The sequence below is a fragment of the Pseudophryne corroboree genome, chromosome 11, assembly GCF_028390025.1.
Source record: "Pseudophryne corroboree isolate aPseCor3 chromosome 11, aPseCor3.hap2, whole genome shotgun sequence".
NCBI classification, from domain to species: Eukaryota; Metazoa; Chordata; class Amphibia; order Anura; family Myobatrachidae; genus Pseudophryne; species Pseudophryne corroboree.
The window spans coordinates 209,384,903-209,397,804 of record NC_086454.1 but is presented as its reverse complement, the minus strand read 5'-3'; the positions used below and the strand labels follow the sequence as shown (position 1 = coordinate 209,397,804).

At 42.5% G+C, this 12,902-nt stretch overlaps 1 protein-coding gene across 1 annotated transcript in view; it reads right to left on the bottom strand.

Annotated features, from left to right (window-relative positions):
* LOC134969339 (capping protein, Arp2/3 and myosin-I linker protein 3-like) overlaps positions 1-12,902 on the bottom strand; it is a 1,162,896-nt gene that overhangs the window by 512,195 nt on the left and 637,799 nt on the right. The window contains exon 13 of the mRNA XM_063945252.1: positions 289-358. Coding sequence (XP_063801322.1) covers positions 289-358 — 70 coding nt within the window. The remainder of the gene's footprint in view (positions 1-288; positions 359-12,902) is intronic.

Below are 12,902 nucleotides of genomic sequence, written 5' to 3'. Positions count from 1 at the left end.
GCTTCTGTGGTATAAAACCTGGAGAGTACTTTGACAGACCAATCAAAAGGGTTGTTCTGACAAAATGTGGTCAACTTCACAATTCATATACTATATGAACAGTTTGTACTCTTTTGAAAGTAAGATTATGTCGCATACAGTAGAATTGAAGTCATTTTGCCACAAAAAAAATATATATATATATATATCACTGTCCAATATGGAGGAAGTACAGTAACAATGATTAGTGTTAAAGTACTGTACTTTAAAAATAAAGTTGCAAACATATAAAAATGTTGAAAAGCATACCTCACAGTTGCTAAGGTCCATATGAAGATCAGTGATCATATCATTACTTGTCAACCCTTGAAACATTGATCTGAAATGAAACAAGCATACTATAAGTATTACACTGAAAAATTCCTTATTTTGAGAATATAATATAGTTTATACATGTTGAGTATCCCTTATCCAAAATTCAAAATCCCACATTTTTGGGTCCCCTACTGAGATAATGACACATACCTATATAATATATCAATATATACACATAATATATAATATATATGTCATTTTGTCAGTAGGGGAACCAAAAATGTGGGATTTTGAATTTTGGATAAGGGATACCTGTATTACTCTACATCATGGGTAGCCAAACTGTAGCCCATTGGGCAAAAGCAACCTGCCTTCTGCTAAAGTTCGGCTCCCTGCTTCATTGGGATTCCTCTGTCTGGGCTCCGGATGTAGTAAATACTTTGTGGCAGCAGTACAGTCCAGCAACATCACTGCCAGACTGGCCCCTCTACAGCTGCATGTAAGAGTCAATGCAGACTGCAGTGGTGTGCGTTGACTCAGCAACTGTGGCAGCAGGTAGACAGGCTGAGGGAAATAGGACTTGGACACAAACCAGGAGATGTTCAGCAGACATACATTAGGGGGGGGGGGGGGGGGGCTGGCACACAAGTAGGGGTTCAGGTCTGGCACATAAGAGGGGCTCTAGACTGATACATACATGGGGTCTCTGGGCTAGCACTAGCACATACTGTAAGTGGGGGCTCTAGGCAGACAGTTAAGGATGGTTCTGGCCTGTCAAATAAATGGTGTCTCAGGGCAAGCACACAATGGGGGCTCTGGGTTAGCACATAATGGGGGGCTCTGGGATGACACATAGGGGGTCATTCTGAGTTGATCGCATGAAGCAACTTTTTGCTGCCCGTGCAATCAACTAAACACCACCTATGGGGAGTATATTTTAGCTGTCAATCTTCTTGCGATCGCTCTAGTGATCACTTTCTTCTTTCTTCTGGTTAGTGCCCGGCGACGGCTGTCGCTGCGCAACGACACGTGTGTGCATTGCGGGTGCTGCACAGGCGCAGTCCTGACCTGTTTGCACCGCAGCGATGAACCGCAGTGTGCGAACAGGTCGGAATGACCCCCATAACTGGGAGCACAGCAAAGAACTCTTACCTAATTGCTTGGAGTCAATCTGTGAGAATATTTTTTGTGGCCCTAAGTTAATTTTCTTGATATGGATTTCAAGAAAAAAGGTTAGGACACCCCTGCTCCACATGTGAAGTACAACAAATCTGCTCATATATTATATATTGTTTGTTAAAAGGTAACAATCTAAAAAAAAAAAAATGCATATTTTACATTTCTTATCTTCTATATATGGACATTTCAAATGTATTATGGTAGCTCTCAGCTTCCTAATACAATGGTGTGTATGCTTGAATATAAGTACCTTTAAATAAAGTGTATGATAGTCATTTCATAGCTAAACTCTTACATTATCTCTCTTATCTTATTATCTACATTATCTGTCATTTTGCAATATATTTGTTTACCCCTTTGTACCGTGACTCCTCATAAATAAAAGTTAATAGTATTAATCTACTTTTCCACACCTCACTGGAGGGCAAACAAATGCATTATGCTGCTACAATGTCACAGCTCTCAGAATGTCAGTGGGGTAGAAAAAGGGTGTGCGGATCATTAGATCGACAGTGTCTAGGTCAATGTATAGGTTGACCACTATAGGTCGACAGTCACTAGGTCGACAGGGTTTGAAGGTCAACAGGGTTTCTAGGTCGACATGTTCAAGGTCAAAAGGTCGACATGAGTTTTTCATTTTTTTGGGGTGTCGTTCTCTCTGTACAGTGATCGGGAAGCCCTATTAGTGCACCGTGTCCCCTTGCATGGCTCGCTTCGCTTGCCATGCTTTGGGCAAGGTACCTCGCTCTGCTACCGCTGCACTCGGCACAGGTTACCGTTCCATTCGTAGTCCACGTGGAAGTATGAAAAATTAGATTTTTTTTTTTTTAAAACACGTCGACCTGTTGACCTAGAACATGTCTACCTAGTGACTGTCAACCTATAGGGGTCGACCTAAACATTGTCGACCTAGACACTGTCGATCTTCAGGCCGGATCTCAGAAAAAGGATGTCACAGAAATAGCTCAAGCTTCATTACTCATTACATTACAATATGTGCAATGTCACTGTTGTTGTAATGGAACACACTTAACACTACCACAAACCTGGAGAATTATAATCAATAATTGCAGACCGAAGATGCAAACCAAAGAAAAATGGTACAGTAATATCAAGATTTTCCTTATAGCCTGCCATCTTACTCACATGAATCCTGTTTTATACTGTAGTAAGAGAAATAAAAAGAAAACAAACTCTAGTCATTAATAGAAAAATATTTTCTCTTATGTCCTAGAGCAGGGATGGGGAACCTTTGGCCCTCCAGCTGTTGTTGAACTACACATCTCAGCATGCCTTGCAATAGTTTTAGCATGGCCAAATAGCAAAACTCTAGCAGGGCATGCTGAGATGTGTAGTTCAACAACAGCTGGAGGGCCAAAGGTTCCCCATCCCTGTCCTAGAGAATACTGGGGTCCACATTAGCTCCATGGGTCAGTGGCAAACGCAGGATTTTTAGAGTGGGTGATAGATTTATATTTAGATCCAGCATGTCCCGCGTTGCTATGGTTACCGGACAACTTCCGGCTAAACCGGAAGCGACGCTGCGTTACCATGACAGCGCGGTATCGCTGGCAGTCCTCAGGAGCTACGCGCTGGATACAACACTTAGATCCAGCGTAAGTAGCCCTATTGATTAATGCCTATCTATCTATATATTTTATCCTCTATACCTCTGGATGTATTGTGTCCGATGCGTACCCCGGTCACTTCCGGTCTGGACCGGATGTGCCGCGTGCGTTCCATGTGTGGAACGCACGCATGTGATCGCTCAGATGAATTTTGGCGCCATACTGAGTAGTATAGGGCATATAAGGGGGCCTGGGAGGCAATATTCAGGTCTCTGGTTCCTGCTTGATACTGACCATTTTTGCTGTGCTGACTCCCATTGCTGTATTGACTGGCTACTACCTTGAGAAAGGTCCGATCTTAGGACCGAAACGTCGGTGAGCCCTTTCCAATTTTTTGCTGTGAACTGTATATGACCCCTCCTATGGGAAGCATCTATTTGTATATTTTTATAATAAACCACCTATGGTGTTTGAACTGAAATTATAGTCTGGAGAGTGCTATCTTTTTCTACTCTTGTGGAGAACTACTGCACTGTACTATGGGTACGGTCCATGAAAGGGGTCGGGCTTTCAAATTGGAATCCCAGCCGCTGCCTGTGCTGGGTGAGAGTGTGGGACAATCCATTTGTATGTAGGTTTGCTCCTATTGAGCTCTCCCTTTCCCGCACCCACCACATCTACTATGTCTAATATTAGAATTTGAACTGGATACACTGAATAATTGCATACACAGGTTATTATTATTATTTTCTCTGTCGACTTCTGTTCTTTGTTTATATCCGTAAATCCATCAATGAGTTTGGATTGAGTTTAGTCCCTGCTGTACCTGTTTGCCCCACATCTGCCCTAGGTTTGTATGTGTGATGGTAATATCTACTGTCATACCACACTGGTGATGCCCAATTACGTCTGAACTTGGAAGCCAAGCAGTGTGGGCCTGGTTAGTACCTGGTCAGGTAACCACAGGGAAGACTAGGTAGTGTAGTACTCTGGTTTTCAAAGCCCTAACTATTATGGCACAGGGTGGCGCAGGGTTTCTGGATGATAACCTCCTCTCTCAGGCAGGAACACGGTATTATCTCATTGACAGATGATGATGCTGAGAAAGTACTTTTCGATCATAAATATTTTGAATCACTCACGAGTGAAACTACCACTGACCTTTATCACCAATTACTGAGACTTAGTAGGAGAGAAGTTGACCTTAATTTACACGGTCAATTTCTCTCTGAATATCACTGGAAAAAACAAATTCCCAGGGGATTTCGGGCTACAAAAACATCCCTACTATTGGGAGAAACAACCCCACCTTTTGTAGCTGCTGGTGCGGCGTGTTAAATAAATGTTCATTGGACCTGATGCTGTTGGTAGTGGAGGAGGTGGGCACTGAACTAGCCAAGGTCAAAACGTTGATAGAGACCTTTCATACCACCCAATTTAGCCACTATCAGAAATTATAAATCCGTCAACTTTATTGAAAAACTTAAAGTGCAAATTGACAATTATAGGAAGGAGCTTACGGCCTTCGAGCGCAGTAAACTAGCAACAGTGACCCTGGATTACCAGAATCATACTGTCTACAGGTGGCTGCTGGGGGATTCTAGAGCCAAAAGACCACAGAGAACGTTTAGACAACGCCGTCAAGGTCAGCGACAATATTTTACATCTGATACTAGATCATCAGCATCCACATCGGACACTGAACACTCTGAGAGACAACATCCTAATAATACTTTTTTAGGACAGTCAGTAGACGCAGATTTACCCCCCAGCGGGGGATGCGTAGACCGCATCCAAGGAAGGGGAGATACGTGGCGAAAATGCAGAGACAAAATGAAGACCTAGTCTTTAACTTGTCTAGTAAACATCTTGATGAGGCCACACTTAGTTTGCTCTTCAGGAGTCTCTCTTTTGGACCCACGAGCATACATAAGCCATTTGAAACAACTTTCGATTTGTACAAATTTGTCCGCAAGCTTCGGCTACACGAGCACTTTGCCCTGACTAGTGATAATAACAGATCCCCTTTTCACCCACCATCCACCTATGACCCTCCCTCCTCCAATCCCAGCATCCGGACCTATATCCATCTGGTTGAGCAGGATATCAGCTCAGTCCCCCCGAAGAGATCTTTTGACAACCTGTCCATGACTGAACAACAGGCACTTAATGCACTTAGGAATGACACCAGTATCATAATCAGACCTGCTGATAAAGGGGGCACAATTGTTGTACAAGATTGGGGGGGATTATCACCAAGAAATTTGCAGACAACTATCTGCTGTCTCCACTTATGTGGCTTGCGGCAGTAACCCGATACCCAACTTTAAAAGTATTGTAGATGCAGCCTTACAACATGGGTTTCAATCACATTGGATTGATAGAAGTACCTTTGAATACATCCTCTGTGTCCCATCATCTACACTCTACCCAAAATCCACAAGACCCTCTCTCACCCACCAGGTAGGCCGATTATATCGTTTGAAAAATGGTTTGTCAGTTCTGCACTAGCTGTGTGCTGTACAGCCACACCTTAATGTCAACAGATAGAAATAATAATATATAAGTACCAATATACACAGTGCTAATCGTCAAATCATAAAGCGGCACTTTACTTATTGGTGGTGCTCCCAAATGCTTTTGTAGATTGACTACACAAAAAGGGGAAAGAAAAGACAAAAGAAATCTTTTTTGGGAGCACTCTTAACTGAAAATTCTAATGATATTAGATCATGATGTACAGTATGATGATGTGAAAATGGATAATCTAAAACTTAACATTTATTCTGTTCCTTAAAATATCGACCAATTATGGTCCAAATATTTCTATCTATAATACAATACACAAATAGAAAGGTGAAAATATAAGTAAGAGTGAGTAGTAAAGGACTGCTCCACCAGTGTTAAATGAGCATTACGGTGATCATCTTGGTGATATCCACAGTGCCTGGTATTCCCAAGCGGTCCCCCTTCAAAGTACTAACCAGGTCTATCCTATCAGCTTCCGAGGTTGAAGATCGGGCTACTTTCAGGATAGTACGACCTTGAATAGTAAAAGATGATATATGAAGGAAGAAGAACCCACTTCTGCTGTCTGTACTGAGCCTGCTAACGTCACTGGAAAAAATTGCCCCCAGGCTTTTCCAGATGAGAGAGTGTTGGAAAGGAGAACCCAAAGCTGTCTTAGAAGTGAAGTGGAATTAAATGCAGAGATTAGATGCAGAAATTTTTCTTCCCCCTTAGGGTGGGGGAGAAAAAAGGAAAGAAGACAGGAGCACTTCTGCTTTCTGTTGCGACAGCAAATTGTACGCTTGGAGAGGACAAGGCCCTTTCCAGCACTGCTGTCAACCAGATGAGAGAGTGATAGAAAAAGACAAAGAAACAAGGAGAAAGATAAAGAGGGGAAAAAGATAAGAAAGAAAACTAAGATGCTGGTGTTTCAAAAAGGGTCGCTGTTAATTACTATTGTATCATCCATATGATATTGGTAATCTCATCGACTAGTCAAACAGAAATTAGCAGTTATAGTAATAGTTAATGTAGAGACATGCAAAATAGGATTTCACCTGCATTTCATTTAAATAATAGATCAGGAAGGAATATCCTCAGGCATCTAGTCTGCAGACAAAATGATTCATTAGATCACCTGCAGTAGGTCAGTGTCAATTTCAAGGTCATTAGGCTGATTTAATATTAATCAATCATAAATTAGATCTTATGAGGAATTTTGACACTATTCAAAAAGTGCTAATCAGCAAAATGAACAATTCTAAGACAGAGTCTTTTACAAGACAAAATGCAACATATGTAGCACAAAATGGATAGTCCTAACACAAAATAATTTTTTCAAGACAAATGCAACATATGTAACACATTATACTGATTGATATTCATCAGATCATAAAGTAGATCTTATAGGGAAATTGTCACTAAAACAATGCTGGTCAGCAAAAATGGGCAGTCCTAAAACATCGTCTTTTTCAAGACAAGTGCAGCATATGTATCAATATATAAAAATAAGCTGTCCTAGAGCAAATTCTTTAATAAGATTGCAAGAAAGAATGCAGCATATATATCAATATAAGAATGGGCAGTCCTAGAACAGTTAATTTAATAAGACAAGTGCAACATATGCAACAATGTGGTAAGGCACCTCACTAGTAATGAGAGATGTATAAAAGTGAACCTTGGACCCAACTAATGGTCCTGGGTATTTAATGTAAAAGGAGGGAGGAAAAAGCAGAGGAGAAGGCAGAGGAAAAGATAGCTGTATATGTATACTGGGGAGTGACATATGTATAATACTTTATCACTCACTGCTTCAAAAACCATTTGGATGCCGGCATTTATCAAACTCCTCCCCTGCTCTAGGACAGCTTATTTTTATATATTGATACATATGCTGCACTTGTCTTGAAAAAGACGATGTTTTAGGACTGCCCATTTTTGCTGACCAGCATTGTTTTAGTGACAATTTCCCTATAAGATCTACTTTATGATCTGATGAATATCAATCAGTATAATGTGTTACATATGTTGCATTTGTCTTGAAAAAATTATTTTGTGTTAGGACTATCCATTTTGTGCTACGTATGTTGCATTTTGTCTTGTAAAAGACTCTGTCTTAGAATTGTTCATTTTGCTGATTAGCACTTTTTGAATAGTGTCAAAATTCCTCATAAGATCTAATTTATGATTGATTAATATTAAATCAGCCTAATGACCTTGAAATTGACACTGACCTACTGCAGGTGATCTAATGAATCATTTTGTCTGCAGACTAGATGCCTGAGGATATTCCTTCCTGATCTATTATTTAAATGAAATGCAGGTGAAATCCTATTTTGCATGTCTCTACATTAACTATTACTATAACTGCTAATTTCTGTTTGACTAGTCGATGAGATTACCAATATCATATGGATGATACAATAGTAATTAACAGCGACCCTTTTTGAAACACCAGCATCTTAGTTTTCTTTCTTATCTTTTTCCCCTCTTTATCTTTCTCCTTGTTTCTTTGTCTTTTTCTATCACTCTCTCATCTGGTTGACAGCAGTGCTGGAAAGGGCCTTGTCCTCTCCAAGCGTACAATTTGCTGTCACAACAGAAAGCAGAAGTGCTCCTGTCTTCTTTCCTTTTTTCTCCCCCACCCTAAGGGGGAAGAAAAATTTCTGCATTTAATCTCTGCATTTAATTCCACTTCACTTCTAAGACAGCTTTGGGTTCTCCTTTCCAACACTCTCTCATCTGGAAAAGCCTGGGGGCAATTTTTTCCAGTGACGTTAGCAGGCTCAGTACAGACAGCAGAAGTGGGTTCTTCTTCCTTCATATATCATCTTTTACTATTCAAGGTCGTACTATCCTGAAAGTAGCCCGATCTTCAACCTCGGAAGCTGATAGGATAGACCTGGTTAGTACTTTGAAGGGGGACCGCTTGGGAATACCAGGCACTGTGGATATCACCAAGATGATCACCGTAATGCTCATTTAACACTGGTGGAGCAGTCCTTTACTACTCACTCTTACTTATATTTTCACCTTTCTATTTGTGTATTGTATTATAGATAGAAATATTTGGACCATAATTGGTCGATATTTTAAGGAACAGAATAAATGTTAAGTTTTAGATTATCCATTTTCACATCATCATACTGTACATCATGATCTAATATCATTAGAATTTTCAGTTAAGAGTGCTCCCAAAAAAGATTTCTTTTGTCTTTTCTTTCCCCTTTTTGTGAGGCCGATTATATCGGCAAGAAATTCACTACTGCAACCACTGGCTATTTTTGTGGACTCTTTTCTGCAGTACATAGTACAACAGAACGATAGCTACATACGAGACACCACCGACATCCTAGCCAAGCTTTCCAAAACACAGCTAACAAGTACCACCTTCCGACTGGCCACCATGGACGTAGCTTCACTATACACTATAATACCACACGATGATGGCCTAAAGGCGCTCAAGACGGCACTAGCAACACATCCCCCAGACGGCCCACCGATCGACTTCATTGTACAACTAGCGGAACTAGTATTGAAGTATAACCACTTCTAATACTTGAATAAATACTATGTACAATGGTCATGAACCACTATGGGCTCTAACCTGGCTCCAGCCTATGCAAACATTTACATGGCGGCCTATGAGACTACTCATATTCTACTGACCTATGGTGAACATATCCTGATGTACAAGCGATTCATCGATGATATCTTCATCCTATGGACAGGGACAACAGCGTCGTTTACCAAGATGGTCAGTGCACTCAATGGCTTGGAAAGTCCGGTCAGATTCACCCATCTAATTGACGACCATCAGATCAATTTCTTAGATATCACAGTGATTATTAAGGACAATATGATCAGTATCAGACTATACTGGAAACCCACCAATAGGAATACTTTTCTCCTAGCCACTAGCCAACACCCTCCAGCTCTCAAAGATAACCTACCCATTTCACAATTTCTTAGGGTGATGAGGAATAACTCAGATGCTACAACAATGGAGGAACAACTACAGGAGATGTCACAGAGGTTCCGCAAACGAGGGTACACTAACCGGGTAATCCGACGATGTCTATTGAAAGCGCGATCAAAATTTGATACATCGACTACATTGTCCGACACAAGTCCAAGTCTAGACCGGATTGTCTTTACAACCATATTTGACAATCACTCTGGTAATATCAGTAGTGCACTTCGGAAGAGGTGGCCGATCGTCATGTCGGATACTCAACTCAAGTTGAAGAACACCCCCCCCCCCCCTATGATGGTATATTGGCGGGGACCAAAACCTTAAACAACTATTATTGAGACCTACATTGAGTCCGACGGCACCTATCAAGACCACTTGGCTACAAGAACATAGACCTGGTTGTTTCAAATGCACTGGCTGCACCATGTGTCGGAATATGTTAACAGGATCTACATTTCCGCACCCCCACTCTGGACGTCCGATTAAGATCAAATACAAGTTACACTGTGTGATGGACTTTGTGGTATATATCCTTACCTGCCCCTGTGGACTTTACTATGTGGGGATGACCACCAGGAGATTTAGAGACAGAATGGCAAACCATCGGACGACCATTCACCAAGCAATTGACTCTAAGACAGCTGAACAACCTGTCACGAGACATTTCCTGGCTCTACAACACCAAGTATCCAGCCTGCACAGTAAATTGATAGATTGGGTCCCTCCACTACTGTAAGTCGTGGAGGTGATCGTACCTTAGCGCTAAGAAAGAAAGAGAGTTATTGGATACATCGTCTTGATACCATTTCCCCCAGAGGGATGAATGAAAACAATCTGTTATCAATATTTCTGAAGTAACCAAATCCCTATTGGACATAGTATCCCCTATCTGACTGGATCTTTTCAGACTGCTGGATATTTCAGTGGTTCTCTTTCCTTTGACTCCCACTAGAGTAATTCTGTGAATTGTATGTGAAGCTATGGATCACATTTCTGACTCTGTATATATACTAGTGTGGGAAGGATTGAGATCTACTACATAATGATTATTTGTACCATGATTATTGTTTCTGTTCTAAGGTGGGTGGAGGTCTATGTGTTACTATACAAGTATTGAATGATTAGTACATATATTTATTGTGATGGGATTTAGTAGTTTCACAGGCAGTGATATTTTGTCTTTTTCACCAGTTTATTTCTATGTGTGTTCACTGTTCTTATACCCTGTGTGTGCTCACCTCCTGGGCTCCCAGTATGCCTAAATAGGCTGCAGTATAACATGAGGATTCATCTTTATACCATATTGGCAAATGTGATAATTGACAAGCACTGCGCTTGCTTTATATTTTGTTATGTATCACTGTACACTTTAGATCCAGCGTGTCCTGCGTTGCTATGGTTACCGGACAACTTCCGGCTAAACCGGAAGTGACGCTGCGGCACCCAGCATTACCGTGACGACGCGGTATCGCTGGCAGTCCTCAGGAGCTATGTGCTGGATACACTATTGATTTACCCTATTGATTAATGCCTATCTATCTATATATTTTATTCTCTATACCTCTGGGTGTATTGTGTCTGATGCGGACCCCGGTCACTTCCGGTCTGGACCGAAAGTGACGCGTGCGTTCCATGTGTGTAACGCACGCATGGGATCGCTCAGATGAATTTTGGTGCCATAATGAGTAGTATAGGGCATATAAGGGGGCCTGGGAGGCAATATTCAGGTCTCTGGTTCCTACTTGATACTGACCATTTTTGCTGTGCTGACTCCCATTGCTGTATTGACTGGCTACTACCTTGAGAAAGGTCCGATCTTAGGACCAAAACGTCGGTGAGCCCTTTCCAATTTTTTGCTGTGAACTGTATATGACCCCTCGTATGAGAACCATCTATTTGTATATTTTTTTATAATAAACCACCTATGGTGTTTGAACTACTGCACTATAATATATATATATATATATATATATATATATATATATAGGGCCGGTTCTACCCCTTGTGGCGCCCAGTGCGAGAGTTACCACTGGCGCCCCCCCCCCACCCCCCCACCCCCGTGGCAAAACAGTTAGTGTGCGGGGGCGTGGCTTCATATGGGAGGGGCGTGGCCAGTTATGCTCACAGTAGCTGTGCCCCCCAGTTGATTTGCCCCTGTAGATATGCCCCCAGTAGTTGTGCCCCCTCTTTATTTGCTCCCAGTATTTGTGCCTCCTCTTTATTTGGCCCCAGTAGTTGTGCCCCCTCTTTATTTGCGCCTCCTCTTTATTTTGCCCCCAGTAGTTGTGCCCCCTCTTTATGTGCCCCCAGTATTTGTGCCTCCTCTTTATTTGCCCCCAGTTGTTGTGCCCCCTCTTTATTTGCCCCCTGTAGTTGTGCCCCCTCTTTATGTACCCCCAGTATTTGTGCCTCCTCTTTATTTGCCCCCAGTTGTTGTGCCCCCTCTTTATTTGCCCCCTGTCGCTGTGCCCCCCCGCTTACAAACACACACACACACAAAATAATAAAAACAATACTTACCACTGCCCCGCTCCTGCTTCTTCTGCTGCTGCTCCGTCAGTCTGGCCGCCCGCTCCTCTCTATGGGAGAGACGTCAATGACGTCTCTCCCATAGCGCCGCACAGACACTAGAGGTCAATAACGACCTCTAGTGTCTGTGCCTGGAGCCGGCTGCAGCGGACGCCCACACAGCCCACGGCGTCTGCTGCAGCCGTGGAGCGGGGAGCGGAGTGCGGGCAGGCGGCGGTGCCTGCGGGGTGACTGCGGCCGCGCCCCCAGGCCGCAGCGCCCCGGGCAAAGGCACTGCTTGCCCGCACCAAGGACCGCTCCTGTGTATGTATATATATATATATATATATATATACACACACACTGCTCAAAAAAATAAAGGGAACACTTAAACAACACAATGTAACTCCAAGTCAATCACACTTCTGTGAAATCAAACTGTCCACTTAGAAAGCAACACTGATTGTCAATCAATTTCACATGCTGTTGTGCAAATGGAATAGACAACAGGTGAAAATTATAGGCAATTAGCAAGACATCCCCAATAAAGGAGTTGTTCTGAAGGTAGTGACCACAGACCACTTCTCAGCTCCTATGCTTTCTGGCTGATGTTTTGGTCACTTTTGAAAGCTGGCGGTGCTTTCACTCTAGTGGTAGCATGAGACGGAGTCTACAACCCACACAAGTGGCTCAGGTAGTGCAGCTCATCCAGGATGGCACATCAATGCGAGCTGTGGGAAGAAGGTTTTCTGTGTCTGTCAGCGTAGTGTCCAGAGCATGGAGGCGCTACCAGGAGACAGGCCAGTACATCAGGAGACGTGGAGGAGGCCGTAGGAGTGCAACAACCCAGCAGCAGGACCGCTACTTCC